The sequence below is a fragment of the Macaca thibetana genome, chromosome 9 (genome assembly GCF_024542745.1).
Source record: "Macaca thibetana thibetana isolate TM-01 chromosome 9, ASM2454274v1, whole genome shotgun sequence".
Taxonomy (NCBI): Eukaryota; Metazoa; Chordata; class Mammalia; order Primates; family Cercopithecidae; genus Macaca; species Macaca thibetana.
The window spans coordinates 128,736,568-128,764,154 of NC_065586.1; the positions used below are offsets into that span (position 1 = coordinate 128,736,568).

Consider the following 27,587-nt stretch of genomic DNA (forward strand, 5'->3'; position numbering starts at 1 on the left):
GTAAGTTCCATATAAGGAAGTGTGAGGTCTCCAATTTGTTCTTCTTTTTCAAGACTATTTTTGGCTATTCAGGGTCCCGTGAGATTGCATATGAATTTTAGCATGAATTTTTCTATTTCTGCACAAAAAATAGTCATTGGGATTTTTATATAAACGGAATCGAATCTGCAGATCCTTTGGGCAGCATCAGCATCTTAATGACATTAACTCTTCCAGTTTGTGAACATGGAACGGATGTCTGAATTTCTTTCATCAACATTTTGTGGCTTTCAGTGTTCAAGTCTTTTGCCTCCTTGGTTAAGCTTATTTCTGAGTTTTTTATTCTTTTTGATGCTGTCATAAATGCAATTTTTAAAAAATTTCTTTTCAGATTGTTCATTGTTGTTGTATAGAAACACCACTGTTGTTTGTGTGTTGATCTTATATCCTGCCACGTTGCTGAATTGCTGAATTTTTGTGATGGAGTCTTACTCTGTCACCCACACTGGAGTGCAGTGGCACGATCTCGGCTCACTGCAACCTCTGCCTCCGGATTCAGGCGATTCTACTCCTCAGCCTCCCAAGTAGCTGGGACCACAGGCATGCACCACCACACCTGGCTAATTTTTTGCATTTTTAGTAGAGACTGGGTTTTGTCATGTTGGCCAGGATGATCTTGAACTCCTAACCTCAGGTGATCCACCTGCCTCGGCCTCCCAAAGTGCTGGGATTGCAGGTGTGAGCCACCACGCCCGGCCTTATTTCTATCAATTTTTTGGTGGAATTTTTAGGGTTTTGTATGCATAAGAGCATGTAGTCTGTGAACAGAGATAATTTTACTTTTTCTGTTCCCGTTCGGGTACCTTTTCTTTCATTTTCTTGCCTAATCGGCCAGGCTAGGCCTCCCAGTGCAGTGTTGAATGGCAGTGATGAGCGCAGGCATCCTGGTCTCGTTCCTACTCTTAGAGGGAAAGCTTTCTGTCATCCAGTATTGAGTGTGTTCACTGTGGGGGGTAATCTACAGGCACATTCTCTCTCAGAGGTCCTTTCTTTCCTTTTGTGTCTAGAAAAGCTCTTTTTCTCCCACGACGGCAGCTATTTGCTTATTTTCTCTCCTGGTTCCTTTGTGGTTTCAAGTCTTATGTTCATCTCCTGAATCCATCTGGAGTTTAATTTCTTTGTGGAATAAAGAAAGGATCTAATATAGCATTTTAAAAGTAAATATTTAACTAGTCCTAGTATTCCTTGTCAATCATTGCCTCTTCCCTCAGCAGCGTGAAATGCCTCAATCTCTCCTGCTGACGTCTCTGCATTCCAAAGCAACAAATGGGAAGAGTTGGGCCTTCCGGGGGCGGCTGCGGGCCAGGCTGCCTCTGTCTGCTTGGTCTTTCCTGCAGGTGTTCTCTGTTAGGGGCTGTGCAGCAAACAGACTAAGGATCAGCTCAGTTTTTTTAGTATTTCCCACTAAAATGGAATCATTTTATACGGTCTGTTCCCCCTTCCCTTAAGAATATGCACTATAGAAAAGTACAGATCACTCCAGCTCCCACTGCCCAGAAAGAACCCTTGTCCACGTGGGATGAACGTCCTAGTCTGCAGAGACCCAGCAAGGAGGACAGGCTGTGCTTCACCAGTTAAATTTAATCCTGCCCAGATTGTCAGGAGAAACAGACACTGAAGTGAAACTCAAGGAACTTCTGAATTTGAGATAAATATTTATTGGTGCAAGAGATAAATTTCTACAATTCCTCTAAGGATAAGAACACTTTCTCAACTTGAAGAATGTAGAGTTTAAGAATGCATCTTAATTTTAGAACACATTTAGGAATGCTCTGCTTTGGAAGGTATCAGGATTCTTAGGCAGCCTCTCAGCTCCGGGCCCCACCTGCTGATTTAATACATTCTATTACTTGTGTTTTGTCAGTTTGTAACAAACACTCTGTTCCACCTTTCCCTGCCTCCGTTTTCAGCCCTTGGTTCTGTACTGTGTGGACACACTGTGGGTCACCGTGGTCTTTCCTTTCTGAGTTCTGGGCTCTGCTATGTCACCTGAGTTCTGCCTGGCACCTCGGGAATTCTGTTTTTCAGTGTTCGGTTTTGCTGCTGATGTTTCTCACCTTTTTTTTTTTTTTTTTTTAAGACGGAGTCTCACTCTGTCACACAGGCTGGAGTGCAGTGGCACGATCTTGGCTCACTGCAAGCTCCACCTCCCTGGTTCATGCCATTCTCTGGCCTCAGCCTCCCGAGTAGCTGGGACTACAGGTGCCCGCCACCAGGCCCAGCTAATTTTTTTGTATTTTTTTTAAGTAGAGACGGGGTTTCACGGTGTTGGCCAGGATGGTCTTGATCTCCTGACCTTGTGATCCGTCCATCTCGGCCTCCCAAAGTGCTAGTAGTGTTACAGGTGTGAGCCACCACTCCCAGCCTTTCGCGTGTTTTTAAATAAAGACTCCTACTCTCTTTTTGGACTTGGTCAGTTTTCTCTCCTTTTCAGGGATGCTTTTGTTCTGGTATTTGTTTCTGGATACATTTCCAGTCTTGTTTTCCGAGTCCCTTTATCAGGATGCGCAGGTTCTTGCTGCTTCTCTATCCCACCCTGCGCCGTCGGGGTCCCCTCTCCGTCCCGCCCTGCGCCGTCGGGGTCCCCTCTCCGACGCTTGCCCTGGAAACATCCTCCCTTCCTGTGACTGCTGCGTTCAGGAGCGAGGATGCTGTCAGACCCTGCTTTGTTGCCCCTGGAGCATCCTTCTCTTCCTCTTCCCCCCCGTTTGTTATTTGGTGGGGTTTGGGGGGAAGAGGGTGTCTTAAGCTTTCTTGTGGTGTGTTTGCCCAGAGCTCGATAGTGGTTGAAAAGGTTTTCTTGTTATATCAACTCTTCAAGCTATCCACTTGCACACCGTGGGTATGTGGGGCTGCAGAGTGAAATGTCCTTTTCCCAGATGAAGGGAAGACAAGGAAGGGACATGATGCAGCCTCACTGCTCAGGATGGGAAAACGCTGGGATTAGGGGTCACTTGTTGGCCTGGGGAAGCTCAGTGACCCAGGGAAAATTGAACTGATGGAGAAGACGGTATTTGACCGGACCTGTGAGCAGTGAAGGCATGGGGGCCGTTGCCAGTCTGCAAAGAGAGAGTGCAAGGGCCCTGGGGCCAGAGGACCAAATGTCTGAGACCCAGAGTGGAGCAGGTGGAGGGGAGGGCAGGGAGGCCGTGGGCTCAGGGCCTGGTGGCTGTGCCGACCTGGAAGGCCTTTGCCCTTTACCCTGAGAGAGCAGGAGGGCCCTGGAGGGTGGATCCACTTGTGTTTTCTGAGGATCACCCTGGCTGCCTGTGGAGTGTAGACTGGAAGCAGGTAAGGACACGGCAGGGAGAACCCTGAGGAGGGAGTGGGAAGGGACTGGGGATGGGGAAGAAGTGGATCCATCAGGAGGAAGTGGGGAAGGGGCTAGGGACAAGGAGTGGGTAGATCTGCTAAGAGGGAGAGGAGGTGAAGGGGATAGGGACGGGTAGGGGTGGATCCCCTAGGAGGGGGCAGGGAAGGGGCTAGGGATGGGGAGGAGTGAATCCCCTAAGAGGGAGCAGGAAAGGGGAAGGGGATTGGGAGGGTGTATGGGGAGGGTGTGGATCTGCCAGGAGGGAGGGGGAAGGGGCTGGGGATGGGGAGGGTGTGGATCCGCCAGGAGAGAAGAGGGAAGGGGCTGGGGACAGAAAGGGGACCGGGAGGGTGTGGATCCCCCAGGAGAGAAGGGGTGGAAGAGGCTGGGGACCGGGAGGGTGTGGATTTGCCGGGAGAGAAGGGGGAAGGGGCTGGGGACAGAAAGGGGACCGGGAGGGTGTGGATCCCCCAGGAGGGAGGGGGAAGGGGCTGGGGATGGAGGGGGATGGGGAGGGTATGGATCCCCCAGGAGGGAGGGGAAAGGGCCTGGGGATGAGGGGGGACGGGGAGGGCGTGGATCCCCCAGGAGAGAAGGGGAAGGGGCTAGGGACGGGGAGGGGATGGGGAGGCGTGGATCCCCCAGGAGAGAAGCGGGGGAAGAAGCTGGGGACAGGGAGAGTGTGGATCCTCCAGGAGGGAGGGAGAAGGGGCTGGGGATGGGGGGGGACGGGGAGGGCGTGGATCCCCTGGGGGATGTCCCGGAAGTGACACAGTGGCACTGAGGCCAAGGGAGGCTGGTGGGACAGTGGGATGCGGCCCAGGAGGCCCTGGGAGCTTCCACACCAGTGTCAGCCAGGGAGACGCAGCAGCGCCATGTGGGCCAGAAAGTGGCCCCTGGGCAGGGCCCCAAGGTCACCGCGGCCGTCACAGTGGCCCTGACTAGTGTTGGGGTGTGTGCCAGAGACAAGAACCGAAGGCCTTGAGGGCCTCGTCTTTTTTTCATGTTTCTTCTCTTCCTTCTTTGGAGTGTTTTTGGTTTCATCTTTCATTTAGACTTTTGGTCTAATTATTTCACAGCCTTTGAGTGCTTCCTCGTAAACAGTCAGCAAACACGGATGTCTTTGTTTAGAGCACTGTATTAGGACCATCTGGGCTTACTAACCTCAGTGGATCCACAGTCAGTGTTTGGGGAAGTCATATCCATGATTGAAATGAGGTCGTGACCCATGAATCGGGCTGGAGTGTGTGGTGCTGGGCGAGATGCACACAGTGAGCGGTGTGTCCGGGTGTCCGCTATGAGGTCGGACCCATGAATCGGGCTGGAGTGTGGTGCTGGGCGAGGTGCACACAGTGTGCGGTGTGTCCGGTGTCCGCTGTCGCATTTGTCTTTGGTGTTTAGGGCGGCTCCTGGACAGGGCTGCCTGGCAAGCAGCTGCAGCTGGATGTGGGGCTGGGACCCTCGATGGGGACTTGCTGGTAGGAGCTGGGGCCAACGGAGGCTGTCCGTGTGGGCTGAGGGTCCTCAGTGACGGGACAGTGGCGTGGGCTGATGGCCTCCCCTCCTGCTGGGTCCTCAGTGGCGGGACAGTGGTGTGGGCTGATGGCCTCCCCTCCTGCTGGGTCCTCAGTGGCGGGACAGTGGCGTGGGCTGATGGCCTCCCCTCCTGCTGGGTCCTCAGTGGTGGGACAGTGGCGTGGGCTGATGGCCTCCCCTCCTGCTGGGTCCTCAGTGGCGGGACAGTGGCGTGGACTGATGGCCTCCCCTCCTGCTGGAGCGGTTGCGTGGGTCCCACGAGGAGGTCCCTGGACATGGAGGGCAGGGCATGGGGGCCCTTGGAGCCGCAGTGGGCGATTCTCTCCCTTTGTGTGTGCGTGTGCCGGGGTTGTGTGTCTTTGAAGCCTGGGGCCACGGTGTTCTCAGCTCAGTCCTGTGGTCTGTGAGGCTCTTGTTTCTTGGTCAGGTTCTTTTTTCCTTCGTTAATTTATCTAAAATTCAGCCTTCCTGCTTTTTAGGCTTCTTAGACCCGTCAGCAAGTGAAGGGAGGAGCACGCCTGGCATGTGGCCAGCCTAGTGATGCTGCTGCGTGTGCATGGTGCGGAGTCTGGGCCCAGCTGCGCTGGCGGCCTGCATGCCTTGGCCCCGTGCCCACGGCCACAGAGGCTGAGACCAGGGTAGGGGCTTTAGTCCTGATGGGGGCAGGGGCAGGGCCTTGTTTATTGTTTTCAATCACGGCAAAACCCCACAACATTTACCACCTTAACCGTTTCCGAGTGTACAGTTCCTTAGTGCTAAGTACATTCACATTGTTGTTTAATGGATCTCTAGACCTTTGTTATCTCACAAAATGGAAACTCTACCCTTTTAGACGCTGACTCTGTCCCTCCACGGTCCCTCCACGTGGGTGATGTTGGAGCTGGGGTGCTTCCTGAGCGTGGGCGGCTCGCGCTGAGTGCTTGCTCGCGGCCTCGTCCGCCGCGGCTCACGCTGAGTGCTTCCTGAGCGTGGGCGGCTCGCGCTGAGTGCTTGCTCGCGGCCTCGTCCGCGGCGGCTCACGCTGAGTGCTTGCTCGCGGCCTCGTCCGCCGCGGCTCGCGCTGAGTGCTTGCTCGCGGCCTCGTCCGCCGCGGCTCGCGCTGAGTGCTTGCTCGCGGCCTCGTCCGCCGCGGCTCGCGCTGAGTGCTTGCTCGCGGCCTCGTCCGCCGCGGCTCGCGCTGAGTGCTTGCTCGCGGCCTCGTCCGCCGCGGCTCGCGCTGAGTGCTTGCTCGCGGCCTCGTCCGCGGCGGCCTCTCCACTCTCGGGTTTGAATGGCTGTGCTGCCCTCGGCCAGAGCTGGCACAGAACCCAGGAGCAGCCAGGTGGCCTGGGGCTCAGCGGAGCCGTCAGGGCGGGAGGGCGACTGGGCCATCCCCTTCTCTTGAAGCAGTGGCATTTTCAGGCTTGCGCTTGGCTCCTCCGATTCTGTCCAGGAGCTTCCTGGGGCCTGGGTCTCTGTGGTGGGGCTGGAGTTTCCTTGCGTGTGTGCACGTGTGTGCATGTGTGTGCACGCCTGTGGCATGGGGTAGGTTTTCTATTGATGACTCTAGCAAGTGCTTCCTGAAGATTCTGACAGTTGTGACTGACTCTGTAAAAGCCCCTTGCTCTTTGCCCCAAACACACAGAAATGCAATGTGTGACCGTGATGTTTTGTGCTCCACAAAGCTCGGCTTTGTCTAGTGCCCGTGAAGGGGGCTTTGGCCCAGGGAGGGACAGGTGTGAAAAGGTGACACCGTCTTGCTTGTTGGAACCGGGTTACTGGCTGAGCCGTCTCTTCCCTGGGAGGCTTGGAGGCTGGAGCAACACAGGGCCTTCCCCTCCTTGCCACCCGTGTGGGGTCTGCGGGACTCTGCCTGCGCTTTACTAGGACAGATCGCATCGTGTGCCATGTCCCTGGGACAGACCTCAGAGCAGAGCCCCCATACAGAGCTGGGTCCCCTGGTGGGACTGCAGTTTCCCCACGCGGATGGAGCTCCTCCATGCAGGTGGGCCTGGGCTGCACCTCTGCTCCTGCCCCACCTTGTCTTCATAGGCGCTTCTCTGGGCTCCATTTAGGGCTGGGCCATTGGTCTGACTGACTTTTCTTTTTCTTCTTAATTTACAGCCAGAAAACCTTCAGAAGAACTGGCTTCGGGAATTTTACCAGGTAAGAACCACTGAAACATGTTCTTTTGGATTCATTATTTAGCAATAAGGTGCCTTTTTGCTTTGGTGTTCCTCCATGGAGTCTGGTGTGTCTATGGGGAGCGCAGGCCTAGGCTGTGGCTGGAGGTCTCAGCTCCACTGCCTGTGCCGGGCAACACATTTCTGTGCCACAGTCGGTCTGCTGCCTGCCTGCCGGTGAGCCTGGCCAGATCCTCCTCAGGCTCACTGTTCATATTCCGGCTCCCTCCCCGCTCCCCGTGGGGTTCAGAGAACCCGGGGGCTCCCTCCAGGACTGGGTCAGCGTCCCCAGTGGGGCCATGGAGAGCTGGCGGTGAGGCTGGGTGTGCTTTTCAGCAGGTCTGGTTCATGCAGTACAAGGCTGTGTGGGGGCCAGACAGTTGGCGAGGCTGCGTGAAGGGCTGGGGCGGCTCTGTGCAGAGAGTGGCTGCTGGACTAGGGGAGGCGACCGGTGTGGAGAGTTTCGGGCTGGCATTGCCAGGCCAAGGCACAGACCCCCTGACTAATAAGGGACCGGTGTTTATGGAGCCCGGTACTGTGCCGTGCTCTGGTGCGGATGCTGCAGATGCCACTGTGAAGAGACAGGCTGGGTGCCCTTGCAGGTCTTCATGGAAGGAGCTGCCTGGGGCCTGTGGCCGAGCAGGTGTGCCTGTGGGGTGGCGCCAGAGGCCTCTCTGAGGACTGGGTACATGGGGGAGGTCCGGTGGGCGAGGAGGGTGATGTGGTCATGGCATGATGGTGGCCAGGCTCGGCTCCAGGGGCTGGCGGCAAGGTCAGTGTCAGGGTGGGGTGGCCTGGACGGTGGAGCTGCTCCTGTGTTCAGACCCACAGCAAGGGCTGAGCCGGGGACTGAAATCCTGTTTCAGGTGTGTTTGGCTGTTGTTTGGGGATGGGCTGGGGAGGCCAGAGTGGAGGCCTGGGGGCCCTCTGTAGGGGGATGGGGGCATGGAACCTGGGGGGTGGCACGACCTGGGGCTGAGGTGCTGGGCCAGGGGTGGAGCTGGGGCAGCCAGGATGGGTGGGGACCTCTGTGCCGTCAGGATTGTGTCCTGCCCACCAGTGCTCCCATGTGGTGAGGCCCCCAGCATGGAATGGTGTTTCTGTAGCCAGCATCCAAGTACCTCCATAGGGACAGCGATGTGTGTGTGCATGTGTGTGTGCATGTGTGTGCTTGACACCCATGTGATGAGGAAGCCATTGTCCTACAGGGAAGTGTGTGTGCATGTGTACATGCATGTGTGTGTGCATGCACATGTGTGTGCGTGTGTGTGCCTAACACCCATGTGATGAAGCCATTTTCCTACAAGGAAGTGTGTGTGCCCATGTGTGCGTGCATGTGTGTGTGTGCGCGCGTGTGTGTGCTCAGAACCTATGCGGCGAGGAAGCCATTGTGTGCCCATGTGTGCGCGCGTGTGTGTGCGCGCGCGTGTGTGTGCTCAGAACCTGTGCGGCGAGGAAGCCGTTGTGTGCCCATGTGTGCGTGCGTGTGTGTGCGCGCGCGCGTGTGTGTGCTCAGAACCTGTGCGGCGAGGAAGCCGTTGTGTGCCCATGTGTGCGTGCGTGTGTGCGCGCGCGCGTGTGTGTGCTCAGAACCTGTGCGGCGAGGAAGCCGTTGTGTGCCCATGTGTGCGTGCGTGTGTGCGTGCGCGTGTGTGTGCTCAGAACCTGTGCGGCGAGGAAGCCGTTGTGTGCCCATGTGTGCGTGCGTGTGTGTGCGCGCGCGTGTGTGTGCTCAGAACCTGTGCGGCGAGGAAGCCGTTGTGTGCCCATGTGTGCGTGCGTGTGTGTGTGCGCGCGTGTGTGCTCAGAACCTGTGCGGCGAGGAAGCCGTTGTGTGCCCATGTGTGCGTGCGTGTGTGTGTGCGTGCGTGTGTGTGTGCGCGCGTGTGTGTGCTCAGAACCTGTGCGGCGAGGAAGCCGTTGTGTGCCCGTGTGTGTGCGTGTGTGTGTGTGCGCGCGTGTGTGTGCTCAGAACCTGTGCGGCGAGGAAGCCGTTGTGTGCCCATGTGTGCGTGCGTGTGTGTGTGTGCGCGTGTGTGTGCTCAGAACCTGTGCGGCGAGGAAGCCGTTGTGTGCCCATGTGTGCGTGTGTGTGTGTGTGCTCAGAACCTGTGCGGCGAGGAAGCCGTTGTGTGCCCATGTGTGCGTGCGTGTGTGTGTGTGCGCGTGTGTGTGCTCAGAACCTGTGCGGCGAGGAAGCCGTTGTGTGCCCATGTGTGCGTGCGTGTGTGTGTGTGCGCGTGTGTGTGCTCAGAACCTGTGCGGCGAGGAAGCCGTTGTGTGCCCATGTGTGTGTGCATGCGTGTGTGTGTGCGCGCGTGTGTGTGTGGTCAGAACCTGTGCGGCGAGGAAGCCGTTGTGTGCCCATGTGTGTGTGCGTGTGTGTGTGTGCGCGTGTGTGTGTGCTCAGAACCTGTGCGGCGAGGAAGCCGTTGTTCTCCAGGGACCTGACAAATCTCTCTCTGTAGAGTCTTTGGTCAGATGTGCAAATGGGAGACATTTTCCCCTTTGAAAACATATATTTACAAATGGAAATAATAGGTACGATGAATTTAGCTGTAATGTGCGACATCATCTACTCAGCCCTCACTTGGAGAAAGAGGACCCTCTAGGAGTTGAAGCTGCTGCGCCACCCCCATCACGGTGCTCTCGTCATCCCCGTCCTTTATGCCAACTGCACGTGGGGGGCCAGCGGCGGGGTGGGTTTGCAAGGTGGGGTCTTGCTGTGTGTGCCTGTCGGGGAGACCCGCATCCTTGCAGAACCTTCATCCTCTCCCGGCGTGTATCCCGACGTGTCTCCTCTCCAGGGATCCACAGGGTTTCCCTCACTGAATGTTGAGGTGTGTGTGACCGGCCAGGAGCAGAACCTGCCACATTCACAGCTGAAATCAGGATCTGCTCTTGTGTTTTGGTGTTTTTCCTTTTTGAAAACTGCTACTTTTTTGTTGTCGTCGTCGTTGTTGTTTGTTTTTGAGACGGACTCTTGCTCTGTCGCCCAGGCTGGAGTGCAGTGGCGCGATCTCGGCTCACTGCAAGCTTCGCCTCCCGGGTTCACGCTATTCTCCTGCCTCAGCCTTCCAAGTAGCTGGGGCTACAGGCGCTGCCACCACGCCCGGCTAATTCCCAGTTTCAAGCGATTCTCCTGCCTCAGCCTCCCAAGTAGCTGGGATTATAGGTGCCCATCACCACGCCTGGCTAGTTTTTGTATTTTTAGTAGAGACAGGGTTTCACCACGTTAACCAGGCTGGTCTTGAACTCCTGACCTCAGGTGATCTACCCACCTCAGCCTCCCAAAGTGCTGGGATTATAGGCATGAGCCACCACGCCTGGCCTGTCTGCTGCTTTTTTCTTGGTTTATTTTATTTTAATCATATTTTAATTTTGTCCCAATCAAGCCAGCGGCTGGCCCGCAGGAGCAGGGTTTTAGGAGACATTTCAGTGTCTGGGCCTGACCCGCCGTTCCTGGTGGTGTGGTGCAGCCATGGCAGACACCGAGGTCCCAGCAACAGCTCCCAGCAAACCCTGGGCTTCCTCACACCAGGCGGCGGCCAGGATCTACCTGGGGCTCCAAAGGCCTCTTCTGCCTCAGGGAGGGGCACGTGAGCCCCACCTGTGAGGGACCGGAAAGGTCAATGTGGAGGAAGCCCCCATCCCCACACTGCAGCCCCCAGCAGGTGTTTCCCTGTGTCCCTGGACCCCCGAATCCTGGTCCCCTCTGTTCCTGCAGCTCTGTGGAGCCCAGTGGTGGGGGTGGGGGGTGGGAAGCAGTTCATGAACAGGAAGTAGGGGTTGCCCTGGGCCTCGCTCCGGGCCTGCACACCTGTTGGGTTCTCTTCAGGCTGGGCCATGCGCTGGACTTCCCAAGCGAGGTGCTGGCCCTGGGACATGTGACCTGAGCACAGAGAGCTGCAAAAAAACCCAGAGGACCTGCCAGTGGACGTTGGCCTGTGGCCCCAGCCAGCTCGCTGCAGGGCGCAGGTGTGGTGGGGAGACCTGGGACTGCTCCAGGGTCTGCAGCCTATGCTGGCCAGCGTGGGGACCACCCAGTGTTGGGTCAGCTGGGCCCAGCCATCCACATCCCGCTGATGCTCAGGCACCCGTGGGCTGGGCCGTGGCAGCTCCTCTGCTCCGCTCCTCACCGTCCAGACAGCTGCGTCTGCCATGGGGTTCGGAGCTGGTGTCTTTGCTCACTAACTGAAGAAGCTCTTGTTCCCCAGGGTTTATGGTTGGGTTTGGGATGAGGATGAAGTAGATCCCTTGGAGAATAGCGGAGGCCTGAGCAGGAAAAACATCTGGAAAGAGGTCTTTTGAGATTGGGACAGGGAGAGCTCAGCATCAGGAGGGTCTTAGGAGATGAGGAGTGCAGGAGCGAGGCCCTGTCTGAGGTAGGTGAAGGAAGTGAGGTGGGCACCGGAGAGGCCCTGTCAGGGGAGGGTGAGGGAGGTGAGGAGTTCACGGGAGAGGCCCCGTCTGAGGAGGGTGAGGGGAGGTGAGGCGGTCAGGGGAGAAGCCCCGTCTGAGGAGGGTGAGGGAGGTGAGGTGGGCACGGGAAGGCCCTGTCAGGGGAGGGTGAGGGGAGGTGAGGCGGTCAGGGGAGAAGCCCCGTCAGAGGAGGGCGTGGGAGGTGAGGCGGGCAGGGGAGAGACCCCGTCAGAGGAGGGCGTGGGAGGTGAGGCGGGCAGGGGAGAGGCCCCGTCAGAGGAGGGCGTGGGAGGTGAGGCGGGCAGGGGAGAGGCCCCGTCAGAGGAGGGCGTGGGAGGTGATGGCGGGCAGGGGAGAGGCCCCGTCAGAGGAGGGTGTGGGAGGTGAGGTGGGCAGGGGAGAGGCCCCGTCAGAGGAGGGTGAGGGAGGTTATGAGTTCATGGGAGTGGCCCTGTCAGAGGAGGGTGAGGGAGGTGAGGTGGGCAGGGGAGAGGCCTCGTCCGAGGAGGGTGTGGGAGGTGAGGTGGGCAGGGGAGAGGCCCCGTCAGAGGAGGGTGAGGGAGGTTATGAGTTCATGGGAGTGGCCCTGTCAGAGGAGGGTGAGGGAGGTGAGGTGGGCAGGGGAGAGGCCTCGTCCGAGGAGGGTGTGGGAGGTGAGGTGGGCAGGGGAGAGGCCCCGTCAGAGGAGGGTGAGGGAGGTGAGGTGGGCACGGGAAGGCCCTGTCAGGGGAGGGTGAGGGGAGGTGAGGCGGTCAGGGGAGAAGCCCCGTCAGAGGAGGGCGTGGGAGGTGAGGCGGGCAGGGGAGAGACCCTGTCAGAGGAGGGCGTGGGACGTGAGGCGGGCAGGGGAGAGACCCCGTCAGAGGAGGGCGTGGGAGGTGAGGCGGGCAGGGGAGAGGCCCCGTCAGAGGAGGGCGTGGGAGGTGAGGCGGGCAGGGGAGAGGCCCCGTCAGAGGAGGGCGTGGGAGGTGAGGCGGGCAGGGGAGAGGCCCCGTCAGAGGAGGGCGTGGGAGGTGAGGTGGGCAGGGGAGAGGCCCCGTCAGAGGAGGGTGAGGGAGGTTATGAGTTCATGGGAGTGGCCCTGTCAGAGGAGGGTGAGGGAGGTGAGGTGGGCAGGGGAGAGGCCTCGTCCGAGGAGGGTGTGGGAGGTGAGGCGGGCAGGGGAGAGGCCCCGTCAGAGGAGGGTGTGGGAGGTGAGATGGGCAGGGGAGAGGCCCCGTCAGAGGAGGGTGAGGGAGGTGAGGAGTTCATGGGAGAGCCCCTGTCAGAGGAGATCTGTGGTAGAGAAATGTCGTCTCATCACATGGTGAGCCTCTCTTTCCGATTTTCTGTCCTGTTGAGTTAGAATGTGATGCTGTGTTTTGGGGATTCGGGGAGGCTGTGCAGGGGGCCTGACGCTTCTAGGGCTGCTCCAAGCTGGCTGATGGTGTTTTGGGCTGGGGCCTAGTTCCCCTCCTGGTTTTGCCGGTCTGGGACAGTGGGACTGGCTGGAGGGGCCCTTGTCCCTTGCTTGGCCATGTGTGTGGCCCTTGACCGTGAGGGGCTGGGCTGTGGCTGGAGCCTGCCTCCAAGCTCTCTAGGTTTCCTAGTTTGTGTTATATTTGGCAAGAACAGCTGCCGTGTTAAGCTAAGGCTTTTGTTTGTTTGTTTTCTTTTAAAACGGAGGCCTTGGGGCAGTAGGGGAGTTTGGAATTCTTTTGGGGTTTTGGGTGCATCCAAGAGGGGCCAGCAGTGGGGATGGGTCCTGGCTGCTCCGTCCCGTGGAGCAGGGACAATTCCCGCACATTCGGGTCTGCAGCCTGTTCAGCGTGGGGCCCTCTGCACCGGTGGCCATGGGGGAGAACAGTTTGGGAGCAGCCAGCAAGACCCCAACTTGACAGACCTCACACCCAAGGCTCAGGCCACCCGGAATTCCCATGTCACGTCCCATTTCTTCCATTTCTTTCCCTTTTACTTTTTTTCTTTTACTTACGACTTAACAGTTACTGTGAATGTTGACAGTGTAGAGTTCGCCAGTGGTGCTGGAAGTTGAGTTCTGAGCGAGATGGTTCTCCTTCTGTGACTTGCAGCCCCTGGAACGCCACAGCCCGTAGGGGCCCCTCCTTCCCGAGTCCCCCCGCAGGAGCCCGCTCCTTCCCGAGTCCCCCCCACAGGAGCCCCCTCCTTCCCGAGTCCCCCCCCACAGGAGCCCCCTCCTTCCCGAGTCTCCCCGCAGGAGCCCCCTCCTTCCCGAGACCCCCCGCGGGGCCCCCTCCTTCCCGAGTACCCCCACAGGACCCCCTGCTTCCTGAGTCCCCCACTGAACAGAGGCCCTGCCGAGTGGTTTGTCGGACCCAGCAAAAGGGCGGGCAGGGCTGTGGGAGGTGGACAGCAGCACCTGGCGTCCTTTCTGGAGACTCAGCCTTTATGAAAGACAATAGAGTCGTTTGTAAAGAAAAATAATGAATGATGGTTTGCTCTGTGCGGTGTGTCATTTTTCCTGGTTGCAAAACCAAATTTTCTTGGTTTTCTTGGAAGAAGCCTCTTCAGAAGGAAGAAATTTCAGTGACACTTAGAAAAGACAATTCTCAAAAGTAAGATTTCAACCCCAATCCCCACTCTCATGCTTTTTTTAGCCTGACTTGGTTTCTTAGGCAGTCAGCCAGTTCAGCTGCTGCACTGAGGGGCCACGGGCTGGTGGGTTTCTGGCAGTGAGTGGGCCTCGCTCAGGTCTGGGTCAGATACCTGGTGGTCTCCGTGATCAGAACCCACTGTGCCAGCAGCTCAAGGGCGAGGGATGGATGAGACGCCTTGACACTGGGCCTCTGACTGTTTTGGGTTTTTTAAAATCCTAGAGTTTCCATTATACAGTTATTTTATTTTTCAAAATAGCCTTGAACAAGTGGCTTTTATATACAGAAGAACTAACTATGACCTTCGTGGTTTTTTAGAAACCTTTTCTGTAAAACTTGATCCCTGTAGAGAGTGCAGGAGACAGTGCAGAAAAGCCTGTGTGTGCCTCCATCGCCAGTCCTGAGCACCCTCGACGCCTTGGGGATCCACGGCTTTCGAAGATTAGGTCCGGAACTCAGCCTGGCGCCTGAGAGCTTGGCATGCCTTCTCAAGTCTTGAGTCCCCAGGCAGAGCCTGGCCAGCGCGATGGCTCACGCCTGCAATCCCAGCACTTTGGGAGGCTGAAGCAGGCAGATCACTTGAGCTCGGGAGTTTGAGACCAGCCTGGCCAACATGATGAAACCCGGTCTTTACTAAAAATACAAAAAATTAGCCAGGCGTGGTGGTGGGCACCCGTAATCTCAGCTACTTGGGAGGCTGAGGCAGGAGAATCGCTTGAACCCAGGAGGCAGAGGTTGCAGTGAGCCGAGATCGCACCACTCTACTCCAGCCTGGGTGATGGAGTGAGACCTTGTCTCAAAAAGATAAATAGATAAACAAAGCTGCAGAGCCTGGGCTCACCCTCTGCTGGCCTCCTCAGCTGTCCTGTCTATCCGTCCAGGTTCCGTCCTCTCTCCTGAGAATCAGACTCACAGACTCATCACCAGGGGTTCCAGAATCTTCTCCACGTCAAGAGGGGCTCAGGCCCCAAACGCAAGAGCCAACCCCCACTGCTGTCTTCAGAATGCTGTGGCCCCTCCCACTTTCCTGTGTTGACATCCTGCCCCCAAGGTGGCCTCAGGAGGCCGGGCCCTGGGCGCCGATGAGATCACAGGGGAGGACTCCATCCCCATGAATGTGATCAGTGCCCTGAAGGAAGAGGCTGAGCGCTGCTGCACCCCTTCTGTCCTTTGAGGACACTGCAGGAAGGCGCCATCTGTGGGGAATGGACCCTCCTTGTGGAACGGGCTGGCCTCGCTCGTATCCTAGTTTCAAGCGCCCTGTGGAGCGCACGTCTGTGGCGTAGGCCCCGCAGGCTGCGGTGTTTTGTTGCGGCAGCCGGAGTGAAGAGAATGCCTTCCCGTGAAGCGTTCAGCGTTGGGTCAGTGTGGCGGGCCTGCAAAGAACGCTTGCTGGGGGACGCCAGGCTGTACTCAGATGGAGGGATGGTACATGGGGCCAGAGGGAGCCTGAGTCTGGGCCTGGAGCTGCTGCCCTCTGTCCCCACAGTGGCCTGATCCATGTCTCGAGTTGCTCTGAATTCCTGACACTGTCTTGTGGCGGCCCGCAGCCTGTGGGCCACACTGGAGGTCTTCGTTTCAGAAGCTTCCCATCCTCCTCCTTGCCTGTCTTCCAAACGTGGCGTCAGGAACTAGCTCAGGATGCAACTGCTGGTTTTAGCCTTTTCAAAATGTGCACCCTAGAAGCACACGGGATGCTGTGTGAGGAAGACTTCTGTGGGGCTTTCACACGTGACTTTTCTGGCCCACTGAGTTTCCTTTTAAACCCCCAGGCATCTGGGGTGGCAGGTCCGTGGCCGCTGCTCAGTGGAGTTGGAGGAAGTGGCTGCTGGGTGTGGGAAGGCTCCTGAACACTCGGAACCTGGAAGTTAATTGCGCTCTTTTGACCGAAGGGGTGGGATCCAGCCTGTATTCGATACACAGCTTTGTGGCTGCATTTCCGCCCCTGGTGAAGCAGCTGGGCAGGCCCCTTTGCTCGAGGGCCCCATCTTTGGGGTAGGACCCGGCCCTGCTGGGGAGTGGGCAGCTGGGACTGAGGTGGACACCCTTGCTCGAAGCCAAGAAGACCCAGGAGTAGGGGAGGGTGTCGAGGACAGAGTGGGCAGTGGGTTGGAGTAGGCACTGGGTTGGTGGAGTGGGCGCTGGGTTGGTGGAGGAGCTGGTTGGAGACTGAAGGGCTGGGAGGCCCCGGGCTAGGGCGAAGGGATGTCTGCCTCTCTAGGTGGCTAGGAGGCTTCTTGCCTCTTGCGATGCACTTTCGAGCGAGGCCCCGGCCTCAGCTGAGGGGATGCGACCTGCGTGGCCTGGTGGGTCTGGCACCTGAGGCCCTGAGCCTGGGGAACAGGGGCCTCACCTCTTAGTGGTGGTGGGCTCCACCCTCTGTAGCTGCTGGTTCTGGGTCCTGTGGGGAGCGGTGTGGGATGGTCGTATGCGTCGTTTTAGGAGCATGTGTGTGAGTGTGAGGATGCCATGGCCAGTGGACATGCCTTCCTCCTGTCCCTGCAGTCACTGGAGGGGAAGCTTCTTGTCCTTAAGTCAGACCGGGAGGCAGATGGGCCCTGAAAGAGCCACAGTGTGGCGTGGGAGGCGGCTGCAGTGGGAGTTGCCTGTGCTTTGTTGGTTGTGAACCAGCATCCAAGGGAGGACCACAGTGGCAGATGTGCAGTGCGGGATACGTGGCGTGCAGGGATGCCGTGGGTGTGGTGTGGGGTGTGTGGTATGCAGGGATACTGTGGGTGTGGTGTGGGGTGTGTGGTATGCAGGGATGCCTTGGGTGTGGTGTGGGGTGTGTGGTATGCAGGGATGCCTTGGGTGTGGTGTGGGGTGTGTGGTATGCAGGGATGCCTTGGGTGTGGTGTGTGTGTGGTATGCAGGGATGCTGTGGGTGTGGTGTGGGGTGTGTGGTATGCAGGGATGCCGTGGATGTGGTGTGGGGTGTGTGGTATGCAGGGATGCTGTGGGTGTGGTGTGGGGTACGTGGCATGCAGGGATACTGTGGGTGTGGTGTGGGGTGTGTGGTATGGAGAACATGGTGCTGACGCAGGATGTGGTGACGTGGTGGTGATGTGGGACGTGGTGGTGATGTGGGACGTGGTGGTGATGTGGGACGTGGTGGTGATGGGATGTGGTGTGTGTGGGATGCTTTGGTCACATGGGACATGGTGATGTGTGGGACGTGGTGGTGACATAGTGTGTTGGTGATAGGAGACGGGGTGGTGACATGGGATGTGGGGGTTGCAGTGGTGACATGGGACATGATAGTGACATGGGACGTGGTGACGGGGTAAGGCGTGGTGGTGATGGAGGTGGTGTGGTGATGTGGCATGGAGGATGCAGTGTGAGGGACGTGATGGTGACATGGTGGTGATGCGTCATGTGGTGACGGGGAACGTGGCGTGGGGGAGATGGGGTCCTGGCTCTCCTGTAGCTGTGGCCGGCGGCGAGTGGCACCGTGCAGCAGGGAGGGAGCCCAGCTTCAGGATGCAGGAGCTCCTGGGCAGTCTGTTCTGGGAGTGAGGATGTTTGGGGGTTGTGGAGCCGTTGTGCGGGCCAGTTGCTTTGCTGGGCTGGTGGGGAGAGGCCATCTGAGGTCCTTGGAAGCAGCCTGGGTCTGTCTGCTCCCTGGGGTCAGATGCAGGCCGCCTCTGCAGCCTCAGCTCCATGTCCCAGCCCTGCCCCGCAGCCTTCACCTGTGGGAAGATTCTGCAGGCTCGCTCTCCCTCCATCATCCGGTGGCTCCTCAAATACCATGCCCTGGTTGGTGGCTGTGTTGATTCTTGGTCTCCCGGTGACAGAACTGAGGTGGGGAGCCACAAAGCCACATGCTGAGGCAGAGCCAGGACAGACCCTGCTTGGCCCTGGGCTCTGGCTCTTTGCAGGCCACTCAGCAGACAGTCCCCTCCCTCCAGAGCTCCTGTGCAGTGTGGCTCGGGGCAAAGCCACCCTGTGGCTCTCTCAGGGCGCGTCTGCCTCCTGATCAGATCTAAGGATAAGAAGCTTCCCCTCCGGTGACTGCAGGGATGAGAGGGAGGGATGTCCACCGGCCATGGGCGTGCTAATGCTCACACACACTCACTGCCGGAGTGAGAGGCGGTAGAGGACTCCTTTCCCAGAGGGAAGGTCTCCTGTGAGCCTGGCCTGGGACCTGAAGGGTGTGGAGGAGCGGCCGTTACCTGCTCGTGTAGGGGGTGCCGATCTTGAGTCCTCAGACTGCAGATGAGGTAGCCAGGACATCCATTGTGACCTTCGTCCTGTTGACAAGGACAGTACGTGGAGTGGAAGCTTCTGGCTGGCTGTACGTTGCTGCACCGAGCACCTGACTGCGTCCGGCACGCTGCGCTGCGTGTGTGGACCAGCTGCCTGCCACATAGCAGTCTGAGGATACTGATCAAAGCAGAAAAGGATAAACATTCTTTCCATCCCCAGTTCTACCTCTAGCGTGATGTACGCCCCGTCCTATGTGTTTGCCTGCATGGCTGTGGGCAGGTGTGTGGTCCACAAGTGGGGCATCCACAAGTGGGTAGCAGATACATGCATCTACAGCTTACTCTCTCTGCCTTTTTTGTAAGCTGGGAAATCTTTCTATGTGGATTAATATATGCTGTCTATCTTAATAGCTTCAGAATATTTTATGATATGGTTAGGCCTTAATTTTTAAAGTTGTTTTTCTGTTGGACTTTGAGGTAGTTTAAAGTTTGCTTATGGGTATGAGGATAAATTTTAAAACAGGATATAATGTTGATGATCATACAAATATAAAATGAATAGGTATTCACTTTAAATACCTATTTTAAAAATAGAGTTTTTTGGGTTTTTTTTGAAACAGAGTCTCGCTCTGTTGCCCAGGCTGGAGTGCAATGACATGATCTTGGCTCACTGCAACCTCCACCTCCTGGGTTCACACCATTCTCCTGCCTCAGCCTCCCGAGTAGCTGGGACTACAGGCGTCCGCCACCACGCCCGGCTAATTTTTTTTGTATTTTAGTAGAGATGGAGTTTCACCGTGTTAGCCAGGATAGTCTCGATCTCCTGACCTTGTGATCCGCCTGCCTCGGCCTCCCAAAGTGCTGGGATTACAGGCATGAGCCACCGCACCCGGCCTAAAAATAGAGTTTTTAAATTGCGATAATAAATGTTGTTTATTGACCCAGTAAGATGTAGAACTGGTTCAAGGAGGAATCCAGAATGTAGACAAATAGCTTCTCCCATCAGCAGTGCTGAAATGAGTGTGCTTCATGGATGCAAGGCTGGCACTATCCACCGGGTCATGATCCATCACATCTGCTGGGCATTGTGCATTTCTCTGGTCAAGAATCATTTCCATCATCGTCAGCTTTTAAACTCACAGAGTTGCAACGTAACTCAGAGACAACTAAAGGTAGAGATAATCCAAATAGGTGGGCTAAATGGAGGCATTCTCATTTTTGCTCATTTTAAAGTCTTTCACAGTTTTTCCTGATGGTAATTTTAAGAATAATGTGATAGGCAGGGTCTGTTTCCAGCTAACGTGGAAGGATAGTGTATTAGGCCATTCTTGCTTTGCTATAGAGAAATACCTGAGACTGGGTAATTTATGAAGGAAAGAGGTTTAATTGGCTCACGGTTCGCAGGAAGTGCAGGAAGCTTAGTGCTGGCACCTGCTCAGCCCTTGGAGGCCTCATGGAATTTTCAGTCAGGCAGAAGGCAAAGGGGGAATAGCCGTGCCACACAGTGAAAGCCAGAGCAAGAGAGAGAGAGAGTGGGGATGAAGTGCACACACCTTCAAATGACCAGACCTCATGTGAACTCAAAGTAAGAACTCACTTATCACCAAGGGGATGGCCCAGTCCATTCAGGAGGCATCTGTCCCCATGATCCAAACACCTCCTACCAGCTTCCACCTGTACCATTGGGGATACATTTCCACATGCGATTTGGGCGGGGACAAATGGACAAACTGTATCATTCTGCCCCAGCCCCTCCCAGATCTCACGTTCTTCTCAAATTTCAAAATACAATCATCCGTTCTCAATAGTCCCCCAAAGTCTTGACTCATTCCTGCATTACCTCAAAAGTCCCACGTCTGATGACTTCTCTGAGACAAAGCATGTCCTTTCCACCTATGAGCCTGCAAAATCAACAACAAGCTATTTACTCCCAAGATACAATGGGGATATAGGTATTGAGTAAACATTCCTGCTTCAAAAGGGAGAAATTAGCCAAAAGAAATGGGCTGTAGCCCTCAGGCAAGTTGGAAACCCAGTAGGGCAGCTGTTAAATCTTAAAGCTCCAAAATAATCTCCTTGGATTCTGTCCCACACTCAGGGCACACAGGCTCAAGGGGTGGGCGTCCAAGGCCTTGACCGGCTCTGCCCTTGTGGCTTTGCAGGGTTCAGCCCCCAGGACTGCTGTCATGAGTTGGAGTTGAATGCCTATGGCTTTTCCAGGCACAGGGTGCAAGCTGCCAGTGGATATACCATTTTGGCATCTGGAGAATGGTGACCCGCTTCTCACAGATCTACCATGCAGTGCTCCACTGGGGTCTCTCTGTGGGAACGTTAACCCCACATTTCCTCTTGACACTGCCCCTCTAGAGGTTCTGTGATGGCTCAACCCCTGCAGCAGGCTTTTGCCTGGGCACCTAGGCTTTCTTATACATCCTGTTACCCAGGCTGGAGTCAATGGCATGATCTCAGCTCACTGCAACTTCTGTCTCCCAGGTTCAAATGATTCTCCTGCCTCAGCCTCCTGAGTAGCTGGGATTACAGGCATGCACCAGCATGCCTGCCTAATTTTTGTATTTTTACTAGAGACAGGCTTTCACCATATTGCCCAGGCTTGTCTTGAACTCCTGACCTCAAGTGATTCACCCACCTCGGGTGCTGGGATTACAGGTGTGAGCCACTGCACCTGGCCAGCATTCTTCACTCTTCTTTCTGTGCATCTACAGGCTTAACACCACGGTCTTGTGTTTTTCAAAGTGGCAGCCTGGGCTGTGTCTAGGCCCCTCTGAGCTGAGGCTGGAGCTGGAGCAGCCTAGATATGGGGAGCACTGACTTGAAGCCGCACAGTATAGCAGGGTCCTGGGCCTGGCCCATGAAACCATTATTTCCTCCTAGGCCTTAGGACCTGTGATGGGAGAAGCTGCCACAAAGGTCTCTGAAATGCCTTCAAGGCCCTTTTTCATTGTCTCATCTGTTGACACTCGACTCCTTTTTAGTTATGCAACTGTCTCTAGCAAGTGGTTACTTTACAGCCTTCTTGAATTTCTTTCCTGAAAAAGCTTTTTCTTTCTTTGCTACATGGCCAGGCTGCAAAGTTTTCAAACTTTTATGCTCTGCTTTGCTTTTAAATGTAAGTTCCAGTTGTAAGTCATTTCTTTGCTCCCACATCTGAGTATAGGCTGTTAGAAGCAGCCAGGCCACATCTTTTTTGAGCACTTTGCTGCTTAGAAATTTCTTCCATCAGATACCCTAAATCATCACTCTTTAGTTCAAATTTCCACTGATCCCTAGAGCGTAAACAGAATGCAGCCAAGTTCTTTGCTAAAATATATCGTGGGTTATGGGAATATTAATATGAAGGGAATATTAATATAATTTATGCCAATAAACTTGAAATTTTATATGAAAGAAACTTTTTTCTTGAAAAACAAAAGTATCAAGAAGAAATAATGAACTCAGTAGTCCTATATCTGTTCAATTAAAATTTTACCCATTACCTTTCCACAAAAACTCTCCCAGCCCAGATGGCTTCACTGGTGAATTCTATATTTAAACAAGAAACAATAGAAATTCTACTGAGACTTTAGAAGAAGATTGAGTCACAGATGATGCTTTTTGAATTATTCTGTGATGTGAACATTAGAAAAATACAGACCAATATTCCCCATGAAAATAAATGCAAAAATTCTTTTAAATGTTGTAAATCAAGGGATGCAAGCCTGGTTTAACATTCAAGAATCAATCAACAGAATTTACCACGTCAACTGATTGAGGAAGAAAAGCCAGGTGATCATCTCAACAGATGCAGAAAAAGCATTTGACACAATTGTGTAACCATTTCTGATAAAAACTCTTTGCAATCTAGAAATAGAAAAGAGCATTCTCAGCCTGTGAAGGGCTTCTACAGGACCCCACAGCTCATGCCACACTTAAACTATGGTAGAGGAAATGCGTATTTACCTGAAGACTGGAACAGGGGAAGGCTGCCTGATCTTATTTCTCCCATGCAGTATGGTACTGGAGGACTTAGCATAACAAGACAGTATGGTACTGGAGGACTTAGCATAACAGGACAGTATGGTACTAGAGGACTTAGCCAGCATAACGGGACAGTATGGTACTGGAGGACTTAGCCAGCATAACAGGACAGTATGGTACTGGAGGACTTAGCCAGCATAACAGGACAGTATGGTACTGAAGGACTTAGCCAGCATAACAGGACAAGGAAGTGTGAACCCACCATGTTGGAGACAGGTCCCAACCAATTTAGAAATTTTATTGTGCCAAGGTTAAGAATACTCCTGTGGCACAGCCTGAGGAGGTTCTGATGACGTTGCCTGAGCTGATTGGGGCACAGCTTGATGTTACACATTTTAGGGAGACATGAGACATCAATGTGTGTTCATGTACATTGGTTTGTTCTGGATAGGTGGGACCGCTTAAAGCAGGGGAGGGGGCTTTCAGGTCACAGGTAGATAAGAGACAAAGAGTTATATTCTTTTGAGTCTCTGATTAGCCTTTTACTGAATACACAGTTTACATGTGAGGGGGTAGAGGAATAATCACTTATGCCTTAGTCTGGCTCGGTGAAGCAATAGGGCAGAGGAAGCCATCAGTCATGCATTTGTCTCAGGGGAGCCTCAGAGGGATGACTGAGTTCTGTCTGTCCTTTGTCCATAATGAATTACCTCATGGGCAAATCGTGATGGGGGAAGGCGTTTTTTTTTTTTTTTTTTTTTTTTTTTTTAAATCTGTGTAGCTCTCTTATAAAGGAATAAAATACGAGGCAGGTTTGCCTCACGCAGTTCCTAGCTTAACTTTTCCCATTGGCTTAGTGGTTCTGTGTTCCCAAGATTTATTTTCCTTTCATAAAAGGAAACAAAAGGCATACAGATTTGAAAGCAAGAAATAGAAGTTTATTGGTAGAAGACATGGTGGACTATTTAGAAAAACTTAAGGAATCCATAAAACTTTACTATGACTATTAAGTGGATTTATTTAGTTTTCAACATACAAGGTCAGTATGAAAACATTTTGTTTATATTAGCTATCGGTAATTGGAAACTTAATTTAAAAAATATTTACAATAGCAGTAAAATGAAATACTTGGGTATAAATTGATAAAATATGTCGATATCTGTATACTGAAAACTATGAAACACTGATGAAAGAATCAGAGAAGATGTAAAGAACTTGAGAAATATACCATGTTCATGGATTGGAAGACTCAGTGACATTGACATGTTAATTCTCCACTAACCAATCTACTGAGTTGTGCAGTTGCAACCAAAATCTCAGCAGGATTTTTTTTTTTTTTTTTTTTTTTTTTGTAGAAGTCTATAAGGCTATTCTAAAATATACATGGGAAAGCAAAAGAACTAGAATAGCCAGAACAGTTAAAAACTAACAACATACTAATGTTTGGGGGCTTATATTCAGATTTCAAGACATACCGTAAAGCTGCAGCAATCACAACAGTGTGCTGTTTGTCAAAGCACAGAAATACGGATCATTGGAACGGAAAAGAGGTTAAGAACTAGACTCGCACATACAGTTATGATGGACCAGGGGGTAAAGGCAGTTTGTTAAAGAACAGTTTTTTCAACAAATTGTGCAGGAACAATAGGACATCCATATACAAAAAGTTGATAATTTTAGTATTTTATACCATACACAAAAATTAACTCAAAATGGATCTTAGAGCTAAATATAAATCTTAAAAAGTACAGAAGTTCTAGAAGGAAACTTAAGAGAATATCTTTTGAACCTTGGATTAGTCAGAGATTTCTTAGATGCAACAGCAAAATCACAATTAATAAAATAAAAGAATTGGCAAATTCGAATTTATCATAATTAGGAACTTCTGCTCTTCGTTAAGACATTGTGAAAAGAATGAAAAGACATGTCACAGATTGGAGGAAAATATTTGCAAATTACATATTTGATGAAGGACTTGTATCTAGAATATACAAAGAACTCTGAAAAGCCAATAATAAGAAAGCAAAGAACCCAATTTTAAAATAAGCAAAAGATTTTACTGGGTACTTCACCGAAGAAGAGAACACAGATGGCAAGTAAGTGCAGGAGATGGTGCTCAACATCAGTATCTTTCAGGAAATGCAGATCACAGCAACATAATCAGTATGTGCCCATTAGACTGGCTAAAATTAGATTGTAAAAAACAGAGTACACAAACCCTGGCAATACTCAGTGCTGATGAAGACGCAGGGCCACCGGAAGTCCTATGCCTGCTGCTGGCCCTGCAGATCCGTATGGCCTTGGGGAATCTGTCATTTCTTATTAAGTTGGGCATGTGGCTACCCCGTGACCTCGCTCCTGCTCACCAGCTGACATGACGGTGCACGTTCACGCAGAAGCCTGAAGCATGTTCACAGCTGCTTCACCTGTGATCCCCGCCTCCGCTGCGTGGTTCCGTTTCTGGGTCACGTGGAAGGAGGTGACTGTGGGTGCAGGAATGAGTGGTCCTTGCAGGGACCTGGGGTCTTTGGAGGAGTTTGAAGTGTGAGCTGGCTTTTTTGGCTGTGGCACTGCCTACTCACTGGTGCATCTGCACTTCACACCGGCGTCTGTGCCTCACACGGGCGCGTCTGCACTTGGGGAATGTGCGTCTCCCTTTGGCAGCTCCTGTCTTCTGTGTGGTTCCTCCCATTCCCACCTGTTTGGTGCCTGGGATGTAGGCCGTGATCTCTGCCTATTCAGCACCCCCATACATGCTCAGGACTCCCCATCTTTCTGTTCAAACCCAAACCCCTCCTTTCCTTCCAGACTCTTGGTTCTAGCTGCCTGGATGCCCTGTGGCCTGCCAGACTTAGAATGTCCAGAGGGACTTCTCTGTCCTCTGCTCCACACCCCACCCCGCGCCACCTTCAGAGGCTCCCTGGCATCTGGCATTGGTCACTGTCCCTGCTGCCACCCTACCCATGCCACAGTCCACTCTCCTTGGTTGGTTGCAGGGCCTCTGCCTCAGTTTTTCTCACAGGCTGAGCCTTGGAGGCCCTGCCACCTGCCTCTTTCCCTCCCTCCCTCCCCCCCTTCCCTCCTTCCCTCCATCCCTCCTTCCCTCCAGCTGGCCTTGCTCTGCCACCTCAGTACCTCGCACAGGCCGCCACTCCCTCTGATGGCACCTTTGCTCCCTCTCTGTCCCTGTCTTGTCCCTCATGTGCCTCAACCCAAGGCTTCCCCCCCACATCCCACCCCACACCCCCTTCTCGGCAAGATCTTTCTCTGTGGCCCTGTGTGTTTCTGAATTACTGCATGATTTCCCTAGCTTCTGAGTCAGTGTCTGGGTTAGGGAGGGAGGCGGTCAATAAATATTCTTGTCTTGATTTGAGATCTCCCAAAACACACCCCAGGCAGGATTCCAGTGAAAGCAGTTGAGCTGGGAGGTGCAGGAAAAACCAGTTGGGGAGTGGGTAGATGAGACTAGGAGGGGAGACTTTGGGGGCCCCTTGAGGCATAGGGGTCTCAGACTGGCCAGCAGCTGGCCGAGGGGCACTGAAGGGCAGACCTGGGGACATGGGAGCCTCTGCTGCAGGGGGCAAGGGGTGACCCCCGGCCAGTCCTGAGGCTTCTTGACCAAGGTCAGGCTCTGTGACTCTAAGTTCCTTTCTTTGTGCCTCGGCCCTGGGCATCACACAGAGCAGGGGGTTCTGGAGGGGGAGGTGCCATCCTGCCTGGCCTGGCTTCCCATTCACACGAGGCTGCTTCTCTGCAAGGGCTGGCAGGACCTCTGTGTGTGTGTGTGTGTGTGTCCAGTGTTTGTAAACTTGAGGTAGTTTATACACAGTAAAATGTATTGATCTTTGGTGCACGTTTCTTCGATTTTGACAAATGCGCACACTTACATGGCGCCCGCCCCAACATGACGGGGAATTTCCATCTTCCTCTTCCTTGCTTTCCCCCCGCTCAGGTACCACAGATCCATTTTGCCCATTCCGGAACGTCACACGCTAAGACCTAGGGAACGTGGCGGTGCCCGCCGGCTTTCCCTGTGCGAGTGTGTGGAGCCGGTTCCGTGTTGTCGCACACTGTGGCTCAGTGCTGTCATCACGAGCACTGGTCCTGGATCCTGCTGCATGGGGCCCGCTCTGCCCTCCCCACTCTCCCCTCGGTGACACCTGGGCATGTCCAGGTTCGCCTGGTGAATAAAGCTGCCATGGATGTGGATACACAGGCTTCCTGGGACACAAGCCTTCATTCTGCCTAGGTCCATTCCTCAGGGAGACTGTTGGCTGTAGGGTGGGCGTGTGTTGAAGGCTTTAAGGAACTGCCCAGGTGAGGCAGCTGGTCACGCCTGCAGCCAGTAGGTGGGAGTCCTGGTCGCTCCACGCATCTCCCTGGCCACATTTGGTGCTGTCATTTGCGTTTCGGTTCCCTGACACCACTAAGTGCCTCGTGGCAATATACAGTTGTGGGAGCTGGTATGTTCAAGATTGCCAGGCCGTGCAATTTCTCTCTGTTCTGAAATGAGATTTTGTGGGTGTACACAGAGCCCTCTGTCAGCATCCACAAGGTGGATTTTGGTGTTCATTTTAGCGAGCACTTAGATTCTTTATGGACAGATTGTCAAGGCTTTTGGAATGCACACGTTAGCAGTCTGCTGTGCCCTGTGGACAGCCTGAGCTCACAGCAGTGCAGGCGGCCCTGCGGCGACTGCAGCAGGCCCCTGTTGGCTCCGTGTGAGGCCCTCCCAGCTCATGCCCCACTGCCCTCGAGGGGTCGCTTGTTCTGCTAGAGTCTGTGTGACTGTGGTTTGGTCCTGTGTTTGGCACTGAGGCGGGGTGGGTGTCGTAGACCAAATTGTGTCCCCTGAGTTCATAGGTTGCACTCTGACCCCCAATGTAATGGTATTGGAGGGTGGGCCCTTTGGGAGGTGGTGGGGTGAGATGAGGTTGTAGGGTGGGCCCCCGGGATGGGATGGGTGCCCTTACAAGAAGGGACACGGGATCAGGCTGTCTCCACAGGGCACAGAGGCAGCTCTGTGAGCCAGGAAGGACCCTCACCAGGAACCAAACCGCTGGCTCCTTGGCCTCAGACTTCCAGCTCCAGAACTGCAAGAAATACCTACCTGTCTTGTTTAGACTGCCTAGTCTGTGGCATTTTGTGATGGAGCCTGAGCTGACCGAGGCAGGGGCTAAGGGTGGACAGGCTGGAAATACCTCACCTTGGGTGCTCCCAGGAGGCTTCACGGGGAGACCGGGGCCGGGAGCTGCTGCTGGCTCCACACCTGTCCTGAGAGGGTCTGTCCTGGCCGCTGAGCAAGTGGGTCTGGAGGGCAGTG

At 54.4% G+C, this 27,587-nt stretch overlaps 1 protein-coding gene across 3 annotated transcripts in view; it reads left to right on the forward strand.

The window, feature by feature from the left end:
- INPP5A (inositol polyphosphate-5-phosphatase A) overlaps window positions 1-27,587 on the forward strand; it is a 195,294-nt gene that overhangs the window by 13,161 nt on the left and 154,546 nt on the right. The window contains exons 1-2 of one of the 3 annotated variants that reach the window (XM_050805525.1): window positions 5,509-5,526; window positions 6,992-7,033. Coding sequence is in view for 2 of the 3 variants with exons in the window: in XM_050805524.1 (XP_050661481.1) it covers window positions 6,867-6,872; window positions 6,992-7,033 (48 nt within the window). In the remaining variant the exon portion in view is untranslated. Of the gene's footprint in view, window positions 1-5,508; window positions 5,527-6,851; window positions 6,873-6,991; window positions 7,034-27,587 lie in introns of those variants that run through there. The other 2 variants (XM_050805524.1, XM_050805523.1) reach the window with 2 other exon arrangements.